Consider the following 21,849-nt stretch of genomic DNA (forward strand, 5'->3'; position numbering starts at 1 on the left):
TTCCCAAATGGAATATTGTGAGTTGTAGTAGTGGTGGTCATTGTGCTTACATGTCAACTTTGGAGAAGATAATGTATTGCTCAGCATAACTCGTGCATTGATAATGTACAGCTGAGTATCTAATTTGGTGGATGAGAGAAGGGGTGATGTTGCAGGACAAATTCTATGCTATAGTAGAACCATTAGAAAAGTACAATGCAGAAAGAGACCCTTCAGCCTATTGTGCCTGCACTGGCCAAAGAAGAAAAATACAAAACTAGCCACTAATTTTAACCCATATTCCAGCAGCTGGTCCGTAACCTTGCAGGTTGCAGCACTTCAGAAACAGATGAGTTGAGCATTTCAGCCTCAACTACCAAGTCCTGCATCTTCTGCTGATTAATAACTGAACAGCAGCAGTAATTGTGATGAAGAAGTGCTTGCCTGATTCTTTTGTTCACTGGGTTGAATCTGCAGCAGCAGGTGGCAATAGTGGAAATCTAAGAGAGAAACAGCCAAGGGAAATAATAGATCTTTGCAGTTCTATGAACCACAATGGGCACTTCAAGCCATGACAGATGTTCAAAATTACTTTGACAAAATTGTAAAGGACACATGCATTTAAACCCATTATTTTTCTGTCATCACCCCAGAAAAGCAAGTCTGGTTTCAGAAGTATTCTTGGTAGTCATCATCTACTCCTATCTGCATGTTCTAAAATTTTAGGCATAATCGTAACAAATTATTCAGGTCAGTTATTTATTTTCAAAATTGTAAATGCTGTGGTTGGGCACAAGACATGTATGTCCTCAAAAAAAAAAATGTGGTTGTTACATCGAATTTCATTATTCCTTACACAGATTTCTGACAGACTATGATGAACAGTTTCCAGTGGCTGATGATATCAGCCTTCTACAACAGGCATTTCCTGCACTGTATCCTTTCATCTTTCGTTGGAAGCTTGTGATAGCTAAAATTTGGAATTTCAGGCTTAAGTTAAGACTGAAGGAAGAAAAGAAATTCTGTACCTTTAGTACTAAAAATGTGGCAAGATAATGCATTTGTTTATGATTCTTTAAAAAAAATTGGATAACTTAATCGACGTGTAGGTTTGCATACAATTTCTGTGGTGTTCTGTTGACTTTTTGTGAATAATTGGAGGAAATATACCTTTCCATTCTTGGAAATCACTTAGCAATCACTGTAAACACAGATGGAAAATATTGCAAGTTTCTTTTGATGGCGATTGGGCGTTATCCCTGCTTAGCCCAATAATAATATGATGTACATAAGTCCTTGACCTCCAATCAGCATTTTTAGGTTACATGCACAAATTAATGTCATAAAGAAAGAAAAACATAATGGAAGACATGGAACAATGATGCGTACATTGCTACATTGACAACAGCCTTCTGAACTACTGGATAAAATTTATCCTAAAAAAATTCAACCTACTTGATTCTGTAAATATTTTAGTATCACAAGTCGGCTGCAGCTGCATTTCGTAGAAACCTGTTGCCTTTTTATTCTGTTTCTTGGACGTCCATATCAATAATGCAGTCACCAGAGGCCCATTGTGCATTTCCATTCTGCCTGCCTGCCCAGCAATCTGACCATGACTGACTGACAAATGTTCTTACTCTCTTGTATTTTCACAGTAAAAGGCAAGAATATGCTATTTGGAGGAAATGTTATGTCAATTTCTGTGGCTTTAGTAAGCACTGCATGTAATGGAAACAAAGTCTTATTGCTATTCCAAAGAATTTGTGGCACTCGTTTCTGAAAAAAATTATTATTGTAAGGTGTTATGAGTACAGAATAGAAATTATTTGGAATGCTAAACCACTCACACTGAAGTGGTGATGAAGAGTGTTTCAATATGGAAACATATTAATCCTTTAAAGCAACTGAAATGAATTTATGGATTTGCAATGGAGTTATAATGGACATCTGGCAACAATTAAGTGAAAAAAGTTTGTACAGTTTTTAAAAGCCAGTATTGTAAAGAGCAAATTATATTTATGCAAGTTCTAATTGTATGAAAATCTTTTTTTAAGCTTCTTATTTCAATCGTGATAATCATGATGAGTGCAATGTATGCATCAATGTAAACTTTGACTTCTATTTATCTTAACTTGAACCATAGTGATGAAACTAGAACATCTTACATCATCAAAGCTGTTGACAGTGCCTGGGAAGCTAGTAGCAGAAACAAACCTACATTTGCTGCAGGGAGTGCTCAGATTTCACACGCTTCTGGTACCAGTCAACTTTCAGCTACAAATGGAGAAACAGAACAGCAACTTAAACAGCCAGAAGATGAAAATGATGATTATGTAAGTGCAAATAGAGTAAGTTTAATCATCCTTCTCCTATTGGGCTTGCAAGTTTATCAAACGACCAACTGAACTTCACAGACTAGAAATGTACCTGGTTCAACTTAGTTTTAGCTGCCAATAACAATATAATTGGTATTAGTAGCCCTGGGTTCAGGAGCGAATAATTAGAAAATGGTCCAGTCCCTCATTGCTACCAAGTGACAGTTGGCAAAAGTGTACCTGTGAAAGCTGGGCAAAGTCAAGATTGGAGTCTTTTGCCACTGTGAATAAACTGCACTCACTGTCAAGGCAAATAAACATACGAATTAGGAATAAGCTACCCAGCGTTTTGAGCCTGCTCTGCCATTGAATAAAATTATTTCTGATCTGGTTGTAGCCTCAACTCCTAATGCCCACCTACTCCGATAATATTTCACCCTCTTATCAGGAATCTATCTACCCTGCCTCAAAAATATTCAAAGACTCTATTCCTATTGCCTTTTGAGGAAGAGTTCCAAACACTCATGACTCTGAGAGAAAAATGTTCTCCTCATCTCTGTCCCAAAAGACAGACCACTTATTTTTGAACAGTGACTGCTAATACTAGAAACATCCTCTCCAGATCGACCCTGTCAAGATCCCTGGGATCTTGTACGTTTCAATTATTAGGAATGAGATCGGAAACTCCAAGGTGTGTCGTGACGTTAACCTAGACCCCAACTTTTACTTTTGATTTTAACAGTAGGGTGAGTATAAGGTACTTGGCTCCAGATGTGATGCAGTTGATCCACTAAGAGCTTTTATCAAAACAAACTTCAATTAAGAACACAGAGTATAGCAAAAAAAATTGCATAATTCTTAATACTTAAACATGACAAAGGAAAATAAACATAATGGAGAAAAGAAAACATACCTAACAGGGTAATTCCCACCTCTGTTTACTCTACACATTTGCTGATTATGGAATGAGATCCAGATTCTCTGTTGAATCAGCAAGTGTGATGAGAAGAAGCAATAATAATGTTCATATATCAGCCTGGCCCAGCAAGCCTGAATGTTGCACTATAGCAGGGACATTCTTCCAAAATTTTCCTAAGTCTACACTTTTGTTATCAAGAAGCTGAGTTTAAGGGGAAAGATGTTCAAGATAGACTCAAATAAATTGAGGAAAGAGCTGAGATCAAAACTACAAAACAGTTCCCATTCGGATTCACGTGTTTATTTGACAGCTTATGTGCTTCAAATGGCAGGGTATTTTCTTTCTCTGCTCACATTTTCTTTCTTCTTGACAACACCTACATCACTTTCATCGACAGCAGAGCACAGTCGCACTGTGACAAGTTTACATAGCTAGTTTCTATTTTAAATCTGGATGTAGGAATTTATAATTAGAAAAATTGATGCGAAGTGCATGCAGAATTAAGTTGCTTAATGTGTTTAATTATTTTAATTTAAAAATAATATAACTTGAGTATTTTGATAGGGTTTAGTAGTGAAATTAAATTTAGTCTAAATTAGATTAATAAATGTGTCAGATGAGATTAGAGCTATCTACTGAAATTGTGTTATTATTTACTCCCATCTTTTTAAATAGTGTGCAGGTGCAACAGCTGCTAAAATTACCGGAGTCGAACTGGAATCTTTAATTTCTCAAGTGAAGGACATTCTACCACACCTTGGAGAAGGTTTTATTCTTGAATGCCTGGAAGAATATAACTATAATGCAGAAAAAGTAATTAACAACATTCTTGAAGATAAAATAGTGCCTTCACTTTCCAAACTGGACCAAACTCTTGAGAGGTAAGAAAGCAAGATGCATATCTTTAGATTAAAACTTAGTTTGCAAAATACCACAGTTAGTTTGCACTTAAATGCAAAATCTTATGCCTGTGTCAAACTACATGTATATTTTATGATGACATAAATTTTTAAAAAAAGATTTAATTTTACTTTATGGTGAACATATCCACAGTATGGCTTGCAGTTCAAGTTTTCCTGCAATTCGTAGGCTGGAACTGTGCTTGACTTATTGGCCAGGATTAGTTTCCCAGCAAAAAACAGATTCTTTTGATGGTAATGTTCACACTAGTGCCTGAGTTCATTTGACAAAGTGTTCAGTTGCCTTTGTTGTAGTTAGGATTCTGGAACTGTACCTGATGCCTGGATTCTGTTTTAAAAACCTGGATCTGTCAAAGTCAAAACCAAAATCGCAAAGCTTAGGTTGTTCTGCTATTTTACGTGACTGAACACAGCTAATATAGTTCATCTACGTGTGAACCCATGCAGGATGTGCCAAACTCAACTGTGTTTAACTAGCATCTTCTCCAAAGCATTATTTTAACATTGTTAAAAGTCATGGATATAATATGCAGTTTCAGTAGTTATTGCATTTAGTTCTTATTTTCTTCAGCTGTCATACTTTGACTTAATTATTATTGTCACACATATTAGTATACTGTGACAAGTATTATTTATGTGTTGTACAAAGCATACCATACATAGCGAAGGAAGGGAGAGAGTGCAGAATTTAATGTTACTGTTATAGCTAGGATGTAATGAAAGATCAGCTTAACATATAGTGTCAAAAGTCTAATGGCAGCAGGGAAGAAGTTGTTCTTAGTCGGTTAGTACATGACCTCAGATTTTTGTAACTTTTTGCCTACGGAAAAATGTCCTGGGCGCGTGGCGTCCTTAATTATGTTGGCTGCTTTTCCGAGGCAGCGGGAATATTAGACGGAGTCAATGGATGAGAGGCTGGTCCAGTGGATTGGGCTTCGTTGACGACCCTTTGTAGTTTCTTGCAATCTTGGACAGAGCAGGAGACATACCACGCTGTGATACATCCAGAAAGGATGCTTTCTATGGGATTGATTTGGATCAGTGTATGATAGCAGCATTTCACAATTGAATATGTGGGAAATATAATAATCATAAGCAACTGCTGGAGGCCGTATGTACAGTTTTCCAATTGCATTAATGGTATTTTTCCTGCCCTCCCCTTTAGCATTCCATTTCTGTTTAATATTTCATTTTCACAAATTATCATAAACATCAATTAGTTGAAGTTTATATTGAGTGTTTTTTTTGAATGAACAATGTTTATATCTATGAGAAATAATTGGGCAATGTTTGCATTTCCGTGAGAAGTAGTTGAGTGACTGACCAAAGTACTGATACGTGGAAGCATTTTATGTTTGATTTCCACACAACCTAAACTGGAAAAGTTACAGCTGATCTGTAAAGCAGTATTTCAGTTTGTGAAAATTATTTTAATACAAACAGGACAATGAGTTTGAGTAGGATTTAATTAAACATGCATGTAAAAGCTAATAACTTCATTTTTATGCAGTTAATGTGTCCAAACTGACTTCTGTTATTTGTATTTGCAATTCAAAAATGGCATGGGATAAAAATTAAAGACATACAGATAATGCATGCATATTATTGATAAAGGCCTTCCATTTACTGATTTCATGAAACTTTGTTTATTATTCCAAGATCATGAAATAAAAACAGATGCCTCTCTGGTAATACATGGTCTATATGTGGCATATCCCAGATATTTTCTTTTTTAAACAATAAATCTTATGTGTTACCATAAGCAGCACTACAAGAGACAGTAATAAATAATTTAGTAATGAATAATGTCAGGAAATTTTGACAGGATCACTGCGATAACACTTAAAGTAGGAAGTCAGCTCCAGTCTGTCCACTGCAAAGAATACAGGACTCATTGTAAGCATTTTGTATTTTTTTCCCTTCCCTCTGACTGCCAGAGCATTAAGTTGCTTCAAGATCTACAGAATGACTCACAAGTCAATCTCCATCAGAGCTGTTGCTAAATGATCTGTCAGTGCATGTACTCCAGATACTGTGGCTGTGAAGGGTAATTTGCTTTGAATAAAAATACGCCCCAAACCAATTTCTAATCTTTTTAGATTAATGTGGAGGAGCTCCACAATCATATTCATGATGGCATTTACCATCTTATGATTCATGCTTTCAAAATTAAACAATAATGGTTAAATTTTAAGGGTATATGTATAGCCAAGAGCATGTAGACCGCAGGATTTAAGCTGTTAGATTTTCTCACACTATAAAGCAAAACAGTTGAGACATTTAAGCATCCTTTGATTTCAACTCAATTTTACAAAGTTTATTAGATTATGTAAATTCTGAAAACATAGTTTTCATTTTTATCGCTCAATATCCCCAGCGTCAAACATTGATATTTTGTAATTCTGTGTTCATAATTTTGCTAATAATTTTGTCATAAGTTGATATACATATGGTCTAATATCAAATTAAATTGCTGAATGAGATAGCAATTTTTTTTAAAGGACGTCTTATAAAACTTAATAATCTCCACTCTCAAAACCATTTTATGCACTTGTTTTCATTAGGCAAGTAAAAAAAGACAAGGAATCAATTCTATCAACAAGACTGAATGTTTATGACCATGATGAGTTTGACGTTTTCAGCAGGGATTCTGTGGACACATCTAAAATCTGGAAAGGCAAGAAGTGAGTTTGACACCCTAAATCACAGCTTGTTATTTAATAGTTATTGTGGAAGTGTTGGATTGAATTCTAACCAATGTTCCTTTAAGCTCCGTAGTTGTTCAGCAGCCTGAAAGCACCTGTGTAGGCAGCATTCATGTTGACTGCTTTAAGTTGTCCTGTGTGTGTGACTGCAATCAATTTAAAAGTGCTGTGCACTTAAACAAATCATCTGCACACTCTAAAAACAATCTTTATCTATTATGGTGACTCAGATTTCTATGTACTTAGGTAATAAGACAAGCTGCAAAACATTTTACGTTGCAACCCTTTGGTTGTTTAGAAATTTGAAATGAGCCAAAAGGAGATTAAATATCATTTCTCCTAATGACTCAGTGGTTGACTGCACAGCATGATGACATACTTTGTATTTTTAATTGCTTTGTTATTGAATGCTTTTGCATTTGCCTCCTGATGGAATGATAGGGTCTGGTTTGCAGTGGTCTGAGCAACTACTGACCAGACTGCTGTATGATTGGGCACAGATGTTGAAGAATGAGAGGGATGTGGTGGTGGAGGATGGTGGTTGTTGTGAGTCAAAATATATTGTATTGTTTTATCCCCAAAATTGAATTCCCCTCCCCTGCACATCATGGCCTTGTAGCTTAAATAAAAATTGATAACGTGCTACCGAGATATGCAAATCTATGTGACTAATCCTAAGATTCAATCAAACGTGGTAACTCCCCTATCATGGTTTAACTTACAGTTTCCTAAACTGCTGCGAGTGGGTGCAATCTGGTAAGTTCTTGAGCACAAATAAAAATACTTATGTGAGGCGGAGGATTTACATTGTCTTTAGCAATCAGACATCAATATCCATTCTGTTTCTCGGTGAGAAAGTGTACTCACATCTGTAGTTCTCCACTTGAGGAACTCCCACTTATGCACATGTGGCCCATCAGGTTGAGACAACTAGCAGGTGAAAGTGTTTCTAGCATCTTCAACTCTGAAATATGGGGTTACATATTGACATTTTAGTTTGATCTTTTCTTTTCAGATTTAGACTTAATGGTATTCCATACTCCTTATCAATCTTGGCTGATTTCAAAATGTCTAATAATCTTTTCAAATTGCCTAGTATACTTCGTACAGGTTTTATCGCTTGTGTGTGAACATCGACATGTTACCTCAGTCACTTAATAATGTGTCACTGGATCCTCTGATTAAACTAAAAAATAAAGTCACCATTTGGTCATTCAGACCATTAACTCTCATGTTTTATTCCTGGTTTGTTTCAAGTAAATAGATTTAAGTCAGTGTAGTAGTTGCATGGTACAGTTGCCTTTATTGCCCTTGGGGGAAATGTCAGCCAGAGTTTTTCCAATTCCTGACAGTTATCTACTGACCTCTGCTGGAAAAAGTTGGTTGAAGACTGTATCAAGTTTAGCAGAAGTGGTTAGTGTGGGAGCCAAGTAATTGTGTTACATGTCAGATAGTCTGCCAGTGTTCCAAGCTGGAAATTCACACTGCATGAATGATCATCAGGCAAAGCATCAGAGGGCTATTGGTACCAAAATAACATGCCAAGAGTCAGTCCCATGAGGACGGAAAAGAGAAAGAGAAAATTTGCAGCAGAAAATTACTGAATCAAATTTGAAAACTGGAATTTTGTTTTAGAATCAGAAAATTGGAGTAAGCCATTTGGCCCCTCAAGCCTGCTCCACAATACATTATGATCATGGCTGATCATCCAGCTAAACAGCCTGATCCCACTGTACCCATATCCTCTTCATCCCACATGCTGTATCTAATTTCTTCTTCAAACCATACACTATTTTGGCCTCAGCTGCTTTCTATGGTAGTGACTTCTACAGACTTGCCAATCTCTCTTGAGTAAAGAAATTTCTCTTCACCTCCATCCTAAAAGGTTTACCTTGTATCCTTAGACTACACTGGTTCTGGACGCCACCATCATCGGGAACATTCTCCCTGCATTTACCATAGTACTGTACCCTATACATTGTGTCTGTACTTCTTATGAAGGGAAGTGTGTCATTGAAAATTTTATTCTAGTCCATTCCATGCATTGAGCATTTGATTCAGCACAGATGCTTTTCACTCTGTCTTAATCATTTGCTTTAATCTAACCTTTAAAAAGTAATTTATTATGACATAAACATGGAAGTATCAACTTCTTAGAACGGCCATGCAGTTTACTTGGACAAAATTATTGATTAATGGCAGCCTTATGGTGTGAACTCATACTCAACAGAGCTGGATTGAAGTTGCAGATACTAAGGCCTGAATTTATGGCTGAGAGTCAGGGAGAATTTGTGGCTCAGTGAACCTGACCTTTAAAAATGGCTGCCTGCAGTTCCAATTTTTCAGTCAAGGTGGGGTATGGCATAGGCCAGATTAGAAGTCAAGGGAGTGGAACCCTGGAAGTAGTGAGGAGGATGCCAGGTGTGGAGGCGGGTTGGGTGGAAGATGTGCTTCATGGCTCCAATACTAAAGCCAAAGGTTTAAAAAATAAAACATCCCTCCAGTCGTCTCTCTCTCTCTCTCACACACACACACACACACACACACACACACACACAGACGTGCGCACACCCCCAAAGGCCTTATACCTATCATGGCAACTTTCCCAATATCCACCATGAACAGACTTCAAGATGCATGTAGAGACGAAATAAACATAGAACATAGAAAAATTACAGCACAACAGGTCCTTCGGCCCACAAGCTGTGCTGATGATATCCATACCTACAAGGCTTATCTATAAACCTCAATTCTATTAAGTTCCATGTACTCATCCAGAAGTCTCTCAAAAGACCGTATTGAATTTGCCTTCACCACCACTGACGGCAGCCAATTCCATTCATCCACCACCCTCTGAGTGAAAAAGTTACCCCGATATCTCCTCTGTACGCTTACTAGGACGCTTACCGGTAGTTGTAGTTTTTTTTTTCGGGTTTAAAAACACCTACCTCCGTGTCTCGGCCTCATTGTTCCTGTGGAGCTGAGTCGAGAGGCAGCGATTTTTGGGCGTGCGAGGAGGCAAAAATAAGGTATAATTTTCTGTTTATTCCGTTTAACTTTTTATTTTTAGTGTTAAGTCGCGAGTTTCGGCGGTTTTTTTTAAATTAGTTAGAAACCGGAAGTCGTCACTAGGACGCTTACCGGTAGTTGTAGTTTTTTTTTTCTCGTGCCCCTAACACTATAAATTAGTGCAGAGAGGATTCCCGATTCTCTACACTGGTAGAGAATCCCACCCTTCCACCTCCTCTAACCTAATTATAAGTGTGAGGGAAGTTTTTTTTTTATATTTTTACTTTTCTGCTGGTAATTGATTCAGGGATGGCAGTTCAGGCTGTAAGCTGCATCTCCTGTGGGATGTATGTAGTGAGGGACTCCCACAGTGTTTCAGGTGATTTTAATTGTGGGAAGTGTGTTAGATTGCAGTTTCTGGAGGAGCGTGTAAAGGAGCTGGAAGGGGAATTAGAGGAGCTCCGTATAATTCGGGAAGTGGAGCAGGACATAGAAAGGAGTTATAAGGAGATAGTCACTCCTAGGAATAAGTCTTGGGTCACTGCCAGGAAGAGGGGCAAAAAGCAGTTGGGGGGACAATCCCCTGGGGCTGTTCCCCTCCAAAATAGGTTCTCGGTCCTGGAGGCTACAGTTGAGGAGAAATCAACTGGGGATAGCCAAAGGGAGCAGGTCTCTGGGGGTGAGCCTATTGGCAAGCCTCAGGTGGTTAGGGGTAAGAGATTGGGCCTTGTGATTGGGGACTCCACGGTTATGGGGACGGATAGGAGAGTTGGAGGTAAGGGTAGGGACTCTGGGCTGGTGTGTTGCCTACCAGGGGCTGGGGTCCAGGATGTTTCGGACAGAGTATTCAGGACTCTTAGGGGAGAGGGAGATCAACCCCAAGTTATAGTTCATGTGGGGACACATGACATAGGGAGATTAAGGGAAGGGGATATTAAGCAAAGATTTATGGAGTTGGGGTGGAAACTCAAGGCGAAGTCAGAAAGAGTAGTTATATCTGGACTCTTGCCTGTACCACGGGATAGATTAGGGAGGAATAGGGAGAGGGAAAGTTTGAACTCGTGGCTGAGGGGATGGTGCAGGAGGGAGGGGTTCAGGTACTTGAGCAATTGGGGCTCATTCTGGGGAAGGTGGGACCTCTATAAGAGGGATGGTCTACACCTGAACCAGAGGGGAATCAATATCCTGGGGGGTAAATTTGCAAAAGCGATGCAGGAAGGTTTAAACTGATTCGGAGGGGGGGAGGGATAGTGAGGAAAGGGGGTGAAAGTGAGGGGGGCATAGTTGGGGAATGCAAGGCACGGCATAGTGGGGGTGGGGCGGAGCAGGGTTTGAAATGCGTGTACTTTAATGCGAGGAGTATTCGCAATAAAGTGGATGAACTTGCAGCGTGGATCAGTACCTGGGACTTTGATGTTGTGGCCATTTCTGAGACTTGGATAGAGCAGGGTCAGGAATGGATGTTGCAGGTTCCGGGGTACAAATGCTTTAGTCGGAGTAGAGAAGAAGGTAGAAGGGGGGGTGGGGTAGCATTGCTAGTCAAGGACTGTATCACAGTGTCGGAGAGAAAGTTTGATGAGGACTTGTCAGTTGAGGTAGTATGGGCGGAGATTAGAAATAGGAGAGGTGAGGTCACCCTGTTGGGAGTCTTTTATAGACCTCCTAAAAGTTCTAGAGAGGTTGAGGAAAGGATTGCGGAGACAATCCTGGTTAGGAGTGAAAGTAATAGGGTAATTGTTATGGGGGACTTTAACTTTACGAATATTGATTGGAGTTGCTATAGTTCTAGCTCGCTTGAGGGGTCAGTGTTTGTACAAAGCGTGCAGGAAGGTTTTTTGTCTCAGTATGTAGACAGGCCAACTAGAGGTGAGGCTATATTGGATTTGGTGCTGGGAAATGAGCCAGACCAGGTGCTAGACTTGGAAGTTGGTGTGCATTTTGGTGATAGTGACCACAATTCGGTTACGTTCACCTTAGTGATGGGAAGAGATAGGCGTGAACCTCGGGTCAGCAATTTTAGCTGGGGTAAGGGCGATTATGAGGCTATCAGGAGTGAATTAGGAAGCATGGATTGGATTAGGGGATTGCAGGGACTGGGAACATCTGAAATGTGGAATTTTTTCAAGGAGCAGCTACTGCGAGTCCTTGATAGGTATGTCCCTGTCAGGCATGGTGGATTTGGTAGGGCTAGGGAACCGTGGTGCACTAAAAGAGTTGAGTCGATGGTTAAAAAGAAAAAGGAGGCTTATGTTCGGATGAGATTGGAGGGCTCAGATAGTGCACTAGAAAGCTTTAGATTGGCTAGGAGGGAGTTGAAGAGTGAGTTGAGAAGGGCTAAAAGAGGACATGAGAAGACTTTGGCTGATAGGATTAAGGAGAATCCTAAGGCGTTCTATAAGTATGTCAAGAACAGAAGGTTGGTCAGGGCAAGATTAGGGCCAGTTACAGACAGCAGGGGGAAGTTGTGTGTGGAACCGGAGGAGATTGGAGAAGTATTGAACCAATATTTCTCTTCGGTGTTCACGCAGGGGGACATGAATATAGCTGAGGAGGACATTGGGTCGCAGGGGTGTAAAATAGAAAGTATTACGGTTGATAAAGAGGATGTGCTGGAAATTCTTGAGGGGCTGAAAATAGATAAGTCCCCTGGTCCGGATGGGATCTACCCTAGGATTCTCTGGGAGGCTAGAGAGGTGATTGCAGAGCCTCTGGCTCAGATCTTCAGGTCGTCATTGGTCTCTGGTGTAGTCCCGGAGGATTGGAGGATAGCGAATGTTGTCCCATTGTTTAAGAAGGGGAACAGAGACTTTGCCGGGAATTATAGACCGGTGAGTCTTACTTCTGTTGTGGGCAAGGTTTTAGAAAAAATTATTAGGGATAGGATTTATAGTTATTTGGAGTGTAATGAATTGATTAGAAATAGTCAGCATGGTTTTGTAGCAGGTAGGTCGTGCCTTACTAACCTTATTGAGTTTTTTGAGAAGGTGACCAAAGAGGTGGATGGGGGTAAGGCAGTTGACGTGGTATACATGGATTTTAGTAAGGCGTTCGATAAGGTTCACCATGGTAGGCTTCTGCAGAAAATGCAGATGTATGGGATTGTGGGTAATCTAGGAAGTTGGATCAGGAATTGGCTATCAGATAGGAGACAGAGGGTGGTGGTGGATGGTAAATATTCATCATGGAGTGCAGTTACGAGTGGTGTGCCTCAGGGATCTGTTTTGGGGCCACTGTTGTTTGTAATTTTTATTAATGATCTGGATGAGGGTATAGTTGGGTGGATTAGTAAATTTGCTGATGACACCAAAGTTGGAGGTGTGGTAGATTGTGAGGAAGGGTGTCATAGTCTGCAGGGAGACTTAGATAGGTTGCAGAGCTGGGCCGAGAGGTGGCGGATGGAATTTAATGCGGAGAAGTGTGAGGTAATTCACTTTGGTAGGAGCAACAGATGTGTCGAGTATAGGGCTAACGGGAGGACTTTGAATAGTGTGGATGAACAGAGGGATCTAGGTGTGTGTGTACATAGATCCCTGAAAGTTGGGAATCAAGTAGATAAGGTTGTCAAGAAGGCATACGGTGTCTTGGCGTTTATTGGTAGGGGGATTGAATTTAGGAGTCGCAGCGTCATGTTGCAACTGTACACTACTCTAGTGCGGCCGCACTTGGAGTACTGTGTGCAGTTCTGGTCCCCGCATTACAAGAAGGATGTGGAGGCGTTGGAGAGGGTGCAGAGGAGGTTTACTAGGATGTTGCCTGGTATGGTGGGGAGGTCCTATGAGGAGAGACTGAGGGATCTAGGGTTGTTTTCGTTGGGAAGAAGGCGGCTAAGAGGGGATCTTATTGAAACATATAAGATGATTAGGGGTTTAGATAGGGTGGATAGTGATAGCCTTTTTCCTCGGATGGAGAAAGCTAGCACGAGGGGGCATGACTTTAAATTAAGGGGGGGTAGCTACAGGACGGATGTCAGGGGTAGGTTCTTTACCCAGCGGGTGGTGAGGGATTGGAATGCCCTGCCTGCTGCAGTTGTAGATGCGTCTAGTTTGGGGGCGTTTAAGAGATCTCTGGATAGGTTTATGGACGAAAAGGGATTGGTATAGGCTAGTGGGTCATTGTTTTTGTAACTGGTCGGCGCAACATCGTGGGCCGAAGGGCCTGTTCTGCGCTGTAATGTTCTATGTTCTATGTTCTATGTACCCACTCCCCAGCACCTTAAACCTGTGTTCTCTCGTAGCAACCATTCCAGCATTTGTAAAAAGCCTCTGAGAATCCACCCAATCTATACCTCTCAACATCTTATACGCTTCTATCAGATCACCTCTTATCCTTTGTCTCTCTAAGGAGAAAAGACCCAACCCCCGCAACCTATCCTCATAAGGCATGCCACCCAATACAGGCAACATCCTTGCAAAATAAAATAAAGTTCTATAAAATAAAGTTTTAAGTGTCTATCATAGACTTCACCATATTGAAAAAACACTCATTCGTAAAAACTTATTTACCTCATTTGTGTTCCTTCAACTACATAAAGCTTTATAACAACAAACATCTAATTCAACTGCATAATCTATTGTAACAACAAACATTGGAATTCATCAAGCCTTTTCAAAGAGTCTATGACCTCTTGTAGATGTCAAATTAGACTGTAAACTGGCAGGCATCCTACTGTGATTACTGGCTGGTTGTGAAATTAGTCATGCAGCAGTAGTCAGCAATGGGAAGCCCTCAGGCTGATGTTAACAGAGTGAAATGGAAGGCAATGATTTTATTTTAGCACTCCAGACATTTTTTTTTAAAAGATTTAAAAAACATGACAGCTCCTTTTGGTAGGTTCTTTTCATAGTTCCTCTTGAAACTTTTAGACAGGTCCTCTTAGTAGATGCATTAGACAGTTGATCTTGACAGATCTGTTGACTGTTCCAATGAACTCGACAGTTAATGGGTTTGTGCACTTTTTGCTCACATTCCTATGTTTAAGAATTTCAAAGGACACCTAACTTCCCCAAACAGCATCTTTCCTGATCCAAAGCTGTCCTGGGACCAGATCCATAGGATACCGTGATTCCCAAAAGGGTTACTGTACTTTTCTAAAGGGTTACATTAGCTATCCAAGTGAACCTACAAAGTTCAGATCCACCCTTCCCAGGCCTTTTCTGCACACGTCAAGCTTCACACTTGTGGGCTACCAAAATCTAATTTGACTGAAGGCAACTGATGATTTAACTGGCCAGCTGCCTCTAATATGCACACAAAAAGCAAATGCTTCCTCCCCCCTCCGAAACTGGGTAACGATATTCAGGGTGGAACTTATGATTTTGGGCACTTCCAGTGCTCCATTGCAGTGAAAGTGTGGACCTAATTTACTTTCAGATCATTACAATTGAATTTGAAATTCATTTGGCTTGAATTTAAACTCATTCCATTAAGAGTAGGAGTAGGCCATTTGGCACCACGAACCGCCTCCGCCATTCAATAAGATCATGGCTGATAGGATTGTAACTTCAACCTTACATTCCTCTCTATTCCCAATGGCAAAGAGTGTCTAGGAGGTACATTCAAACACAACCCTGTCTCCAGACACCTCCTTTAATTTAATTTCAGCCCAGACAGTTTACCCTGGATCAAGGTTGAAACTAAAAAGTAAAGGCTGCCTGCCAAACATTAAAACAAATGGGCTACATAAAATTACATTAAATTGGATCTTTAATAGGCTAAATTGTTGCCTTGATTATGGGTGGGCATGCTTCTCTCTCTCTCATGTGCCCACCAACCAAAATATTGTGTGAATACCCGATGACTGACAGTGAAATTATTGTGGTTGACCCTTAAGCAGCCTCAGAAATTGTGTGGCAAGCCATTCGCTTCAAGGGCAATTAGAGACAAGCAACAAATGTTGGCATTGCTGGTGACACCCACACCCCATGGAAGAATACATTTATCAGAAATTATTCTATGGTTTGATTGCAGCAACTTGAGCAAGGTGCAACTTCTATTTTTGAACACATAGGTCACTGATTAATCTGAATTCATGAAATAAACTCAAAATATACCCACTTAACCATTGGAAAAGTGAATGCTGGATGACATTTGTGTCCTATTTTGCAGAAAAGGAAAAGGAGGAGCAACATTTCTTGATGATAAGACGCACATTGCGGAGCAGAAAGAAAGATATAATGCCTACAGTATAGTAGTGGAGAAAGTGCCAGTAGAAGATGGAGAACAGTTTTTTGCGGGTGACTATGATGATGAATATGATGACACTTATGATGGTAGCCAAGTAGGAGCAAATGATGTGGATTCGGATGATGAACTGATCAGTAGAAGGTAGGATGAATGAACATTATTGCAAAATGCCAAGACCTGGAAATAACCATTTAATTTTATGCATATATTTCCAAATATGTATTTTACAATAAATATTTATATTTAACTGTTAGAATATATTATTGTGACTATTAAGAAGATTATGCCAGGAATGTTCACTCACTGTTTTAAAAAATTTGGTTTCACAGATGAAATTCCATCACTATGTTTAATTATCTCCTGGTCAACTACTCAAAAATTCACAGAAGTAAGAGTTTCCCTTTACTATACATGGGATTCATCTCTCTCTGTTAGCTATTCTCCCCTGAATATTTCCCCTGATGGCTTCCTAGGATCCTAAATTTAGTAGCTACAGAGATAGGGAATGCATTGGCTGTAATTTTCCAAACATCCTTGGATCCTGGAGAAGTACCAAAGGATTGGAAAATTGCCAAAATGGCCCCCATATTCAAAAAGGGAGGGGGATGAAAAGCAGATAATTGTAGGCTGATTAGCTTAACATCTAATGTTGGCATCAATTATTAAGGAAGTAATAGCAGCACATTTAGAAAATCATAATCTAATCAAGCAGAGTTAGCATGAAAGGGAAATCATGTCAGACTAAATTATTACAGTTTTTTGAGGCAGTCTCAACCACAGTGAAAGAGGGAAACCATTAGATGTGTTTGTATTTGGACTTCCAGAGGGCATTCAATAAGATACCATACAAAATGTTAAGTCTTAAGACTAGAACCCATGGTGTTGGAGGTAGAAAATTAGCCTGGATAAAGGATGGGCTAATGGGCAGAAAACAAGTGGGATTAAGGAGTTCTTCTTCAGGTTTGCAGCCTGTAACCAGTGAAATTCCACAGGGATCAGTGCTGAGATTGCAACTATTTACAAAATATGTTAATGATTTGGAGGAAGGAAGCAAATATACTGTAGCCAAATTTGCACATGACACAAAAATAGATAGACAAGTTGAGAGGCATACAAACAGTTTACAAAGAGAGTGGTAAGTGGGCAAAAAAAATCGACAAATGGGGTGTAAAATGGGAAAATGTGAGGTTGTTCATTTTGGAAGGGAGAATACAAGAACTGAGTATTATTTAAATGGAGAAAAACTGCAGAAAGCTGCAACATAAAGGGAATTGAGGGTACTTGTGCATGAAACACAAAGCTTGCACACAGGTGCAGCTGGTAATCAGGAAGGCTAATGGAGTGTTGACTCTTATCTCAAGGGGTTTGGAGTATAAGAGTAGGAACGTCTTGCTGTATCTGTACAAGGTACTAGTGAGGTCACATCTGGAGTATTGTGAGCAGTTTTGGTCCCCTTATTTAAAGAAAGATATTATTTCATTTGGAGGCACTTCAGAGAAGGTTCACTAGGATGATTCCCATTGTGAAGACTTGTCTTATGAGAAAAGGTTAAACAAGTTGGGAGTCATTGGAATTTAGAAGAATGAGAGGTGATCTCATTGAAACATATAGGATTCTTAAGGAGCTTGATAGGGTAAATGCTGAGGGGATGTTTCCCCTTGAGGGTGAGTCTTGGAGCAGAGAATGTAGTCGCGGAATAAAGGCATGCCATATTAAGACTGAGATGAGGAGGAATTTTTTTCTGAGTTGTGAGTCTTTGGAACTCCTTGCCACAGGGAGCTTTGGGGACAGAATCACTGTATATATTTAAAGCTGAGTTAGATAGTCTTTTGATCAGTAAGGGAATCAAGGGTTTTGGGGAAAGGGCACGAATGTAACATGTGGAATGTCAGATCATCCACGATCCTGTTGAATGGTGGAGCAGGTTCAAGGGGCTGGAACAGTCTATTCTTGTCCCTATTTTTTATGGTACAAGTTGGCAAGGAACCAATTTAAGAGCCAGCAAGTGTATTACTGCACAGCTAAAATCGCAGTTTCCCAACAAAGAGAGGTAAATGTCCTGCTACTTGAGCTAAAGGCTTCTGCTCTTGAAGACATTAATTTCAAGGTTAGAAACAAGTGGGAAGGATCTCATCAGCCTCCAACTCCTTTTACCCTCTGTTCCCTGGTTTGTAACCACAGTTGAAGGATTTTTGGAAGAAAAGGGACCAATAGTGTCCAAGCAATTTGCTATTTTAAACTTGGAAAATAGTTTAATGTATGAGAATGTATTTTCATCAAATTTAAAAGGTAATAGGGAAAGGGCAGGAGAATGGCATTGTGAGTATTTTTTTGAGTTGGCATGTGCATGATGGGCCAAATGGCTATTTGTGCTGATTTATTCCTTTCTGTGTAATTTAATTTCTTACAATATATCTGTAGTAATAGTTTAGCCTGAGTTATGTGGTTATCCATTTTCTACCATCTAAAATCAAGAATACATTGGCCATAGTATGGGATAGCACATTGTATTACCAATAGTTTAAAGATTTGTTGTTTTCCTTGTGGCATGTTACCCTGGAAACTTTGCACTATGCTACCTACTGCAGATACTTTGTGCTGGCAATCAGAACATGAATAAGGAATATTGGAAATGTTTGAATAATAGCAGTAGATTGGGCTAATTACTTTGATTATGGGGCAGAATGAGAGGGTGTGAGTATAAACTGAAGCAGCACGAAAAATAAAATTGGAGATTAAAATTTTATTATGTTTGCAGAACCAGTTTCTAGCAAAAACTGTCCATCTGGATTAATTGATTTGGCAAAAATGCTAACCATCAGATTAGGAATGGATTTTTTCATAGTAACTTCATTGCAGTGTTAATGTAAGCCTGCCTGTGACTTAATCTTTTTACACTTTAAAAAGTCATATGTAAACGTGACTCACTATAATACAGTTTTGAGTTCCTACAATGCTACAACTGTGGAAAGATTTAACAGTGTGTCAAGCATATGGAGGCACTTTCCATTATAAATTTGAACGTAGGAATTTATAGTAGGGAGGGAGAGAAGTTGATGGTGTGAAACAATAGGTAGCATGATTTTTGTACATTTGCATAGATGTAGATTCTGCAGGCATTCAATTAGCCCTCCAGGAGAGGCGATGGCATAATGGTATTATTGCTAGATTATTAATCCAGAAACTCAGCTAATGTTCTGGGACGTGGGACCCCTGCTATGGTAGTTGAATTCAATTTTTTTTTAAAAATCTGGATTTAAGAATTGACTGATGACTGTGAAACCATTGTCAATTGTAAAAAAAAATTTGGTTCATTAGTGTCCTTCAGGGAAAGGAAATCTGCAATTCCTTACCTGGTTTAGCCTACATGTGACTCCAGAGCCACAGCAATGTGGTTGACTCTCTACTGCCCTCCAAGGGCAACTAGGGATTGGCAATAAATGCTGGCCCAGCCAGTGACGCCCATATCCCATGAATGAATTAAAAAAAGAACGATTTGCCAGTGAAGTTCATGCTGCTTCATTTATCATTCTCAGGCTGTGTTTCAGAGTTAAATTGTATTGAAATGGACAAATGTTCCCTTCTGTTTCTATTGCTTTATAATTAGAAGCCTAATTTTAATTCTGCATTTACTTATTTATTCTAAAAGTGCAACTAGAGTCGCCCTTTAATGATGCATTATTTCAGCAGGTCTTTCTTTACCTTCGCCATAGTAAACATGCCTGGAACTACAAATGTTTGTTTAAAAATGGACAAGCAGATTAAGGATCAGTGTCATTCATTGTACTAATTTTATAGATAAAAAGGTCCTTTATCAGCTGCAGATAAACCACATTTCATTGTTTTCCCAGACCATTTACAATCCCTCGTATTTTGAGACAAAAAGACGACGATGAGGAAGATGATGATGATGAATATGAAGAGGAAGCACCAAAGGTAGTACAAATTATATACAGTGACATAGTGGGATTTAGCACACTTATGGAAGCTAGTACCTATGAGTGTTGCAGAAATGTGTTTCTGGGACCAGAGTCCTGGTGAATCATGTAGATAGGACTTTAAACTAATTAGGGGGAGGAGGGTGCGAGGGTAGGTGAAATTACAGGGTCTAAAGTAAAGGAGAGGGTACAGATAAGGGAAGAGGCCAAGGATGTCCCAATAATAAAGGGAGTAGGGTGCGTGAGTAAGGTTGGTGGCGTTCTGGCAAATAGGGTACAGGTGAAGGCTGGGATGAAGGCACTTTATCTGAATGCGTGAAGCATTCGGAATAAAGTGAAATGAGCTGGTGGCGCAGATCAGCACAAATGGATATGATCTGGTGGCCATTACAGAGACATGGCTGCAAGGTGACAGAGACTGGGAACTGAATGTCCAGGGGTATCAAGTGTTTAGGAAGGATAGGCGGGAGGAAAAAGGGGGGGGGGGGGCATAGCTCTGCTGATTAAGGATAGCATCAGGGTGGTAGTAAGGGATGATATAGGAGCCGAAGAGCAGAAAGTGGAATTGTTGTGGGTGGAGATTAGGAACAGCAAAGGGAGGAAGATGCTGGTGGGTGTCATCTGTAGGCCCCCAAATAATGATCTGGAGGTGGGGCGGGCTGTTAACGCACAAATAAATGCGGCGTGCAGGAATGGAACGGCAATAATTATAGGGGATTTCAATCTACATATTGATTGGTTGACCCATGTTGGACGCGGTGGGTTTGAGGAAGAGTTCTTGGAATGCTGCCGGGATAGTTTCCTTGAACAGTGTGTGTTGGAGCTGACGAGGGAGCGAGTTATCTTGCATCTGGTGTTATGTAATGAGGCAGGTAGAATTAGGGACCTTGTGGTGAAGGATCCTCTTGGAAAGAGTGATCATTGTATGGTGGAGTTTCTGATGCAGATGGAGAAGGAGAAAGTGGGTTCCCGGACATGTGTCCTTTGTTTGAACAGAGGGGAGTACGATAAGATGAGAGAGGAATTGGCGAATGTTGATTGGGGGAGCGCATTGGAAGGTAGGTCTGCTGAGGAACAGTGGAGGATCTTTAAGGAGATCTTTCTTGGTGCTCAGCAGAAATTTATTCTGATGGTTAAAAAGGATCGTAGGAGGAGAGATAATCAGCCGTGGATAATGAAGGAGGTAAAGGAAAGTGTTAAATTAAAAGTGGATGCATTAAGAGTAGCTAAGAGTAGTGGGCAAGAAGAGGATTGGGAGAGGTTTAAATATCAACAAAGAATGACAAAGAAGTTGATAAAGAAGGGTAGGATAAACTATGAAGCTGGGCTAGCACTTAATATAAAAAAGGATAGCAAGAGTTTTTATAAATATATAAAAAGGAAGAGGCTGACTAGGGTGAATGTTGGACCCTTAGAGGATGAGAGGGGGGACTTAGTGGTAGGGGATGGGGAAATGGCTGAGTCCTTGAATAGCTTTTTTGTTTCTGTCTTCACGGAGGAGGACGTGAATAATTTGCCGGGTGTTAGCGATGGAAAGATGGTAGGCGTGGAGGGCCTGAATGACATTATTGTTACTAGAGAGGCGGTGCTCGAAAGACTGGAGGGACTGATTGTGGACAAGTCCCCAGGACCGGATGGAATGCATCCAAGAGTTCTGAAAGAAATGGCGGAGGTGATAGTGGATGCCTTGGTGATTATTTTCCAAACCTCGCTGGATTCCGGGGAAGTGCCGGAAGATTGGAAAACGGCTAATGTTACACCGTTGTTTAAGAAGGGTGGCAGGCAAAAGGCAGGGAATTATAGGCTGGTCAGTTTACCGTCTGTTGTAGGTAAAATATTAGAATCCGTGATCAAGGAGCAAATAGCGAGGCATCTTGA

At 40.0% G+C, this 21,849-nt stretch overlaps 1 protein-coding gene across 3 annotated transcripts in view; it reads left to right on the plus strand.

Annotated features, from left to right (window-relative positions):
* The window catches only part of ascc2 (activating signal cointegrator 1 complex subunit 2), a 65,457-nt gene that overhangs the window by 39,544 nt on the left and 4,064 nt on the right, over nt 1–21,849 (plus strand). For 2 of the 3 annotated variants that reach the window (XM_080208374.1, XM_080208373.1), the window contains exons 12-17: nt 840–914; nt 2,126–2,330; nt 3,892–4,097; nt 6,701–6,820; nt 15,956–16,174; nt 19,885–19,969. In XM_080208374.1, the coding sequence (XP_080064500.1) occupies nt 840–914; nt 2,126–2,330; nt 3,892–4,097; nt 6,701–6,820; nt 15,956–16,174; nt 19,885–19,969 (910 nt within the window). The remainder of the gene's footprint in view (nt 1–839; nt 915–2,125; nt 2,331–3,891; nt 4,098–6,700; nt 6,821–15,955; nt 16,175–19,884; nt 19,970–21,849) is intronic. The other variant, XM_080208375.1, reaches the window with a different exon arrangement.

Source organism: Carcharhinus amblyrhynchos, chromosome 20, assembly GCF_965287045.1.
Source record: "Carcharhinus amblyrhynchos chromosome 20, sCarAmb.v2.hapA, whole genome shotgun sequence".
Lineage (NCBI taxonomy): Eukaryota > Metazoa > Chordata > Chondrichthyes > Carcharhiniformes > Carcharhinidae > Carcharhinus > Carcharhinus amblyrhynchos.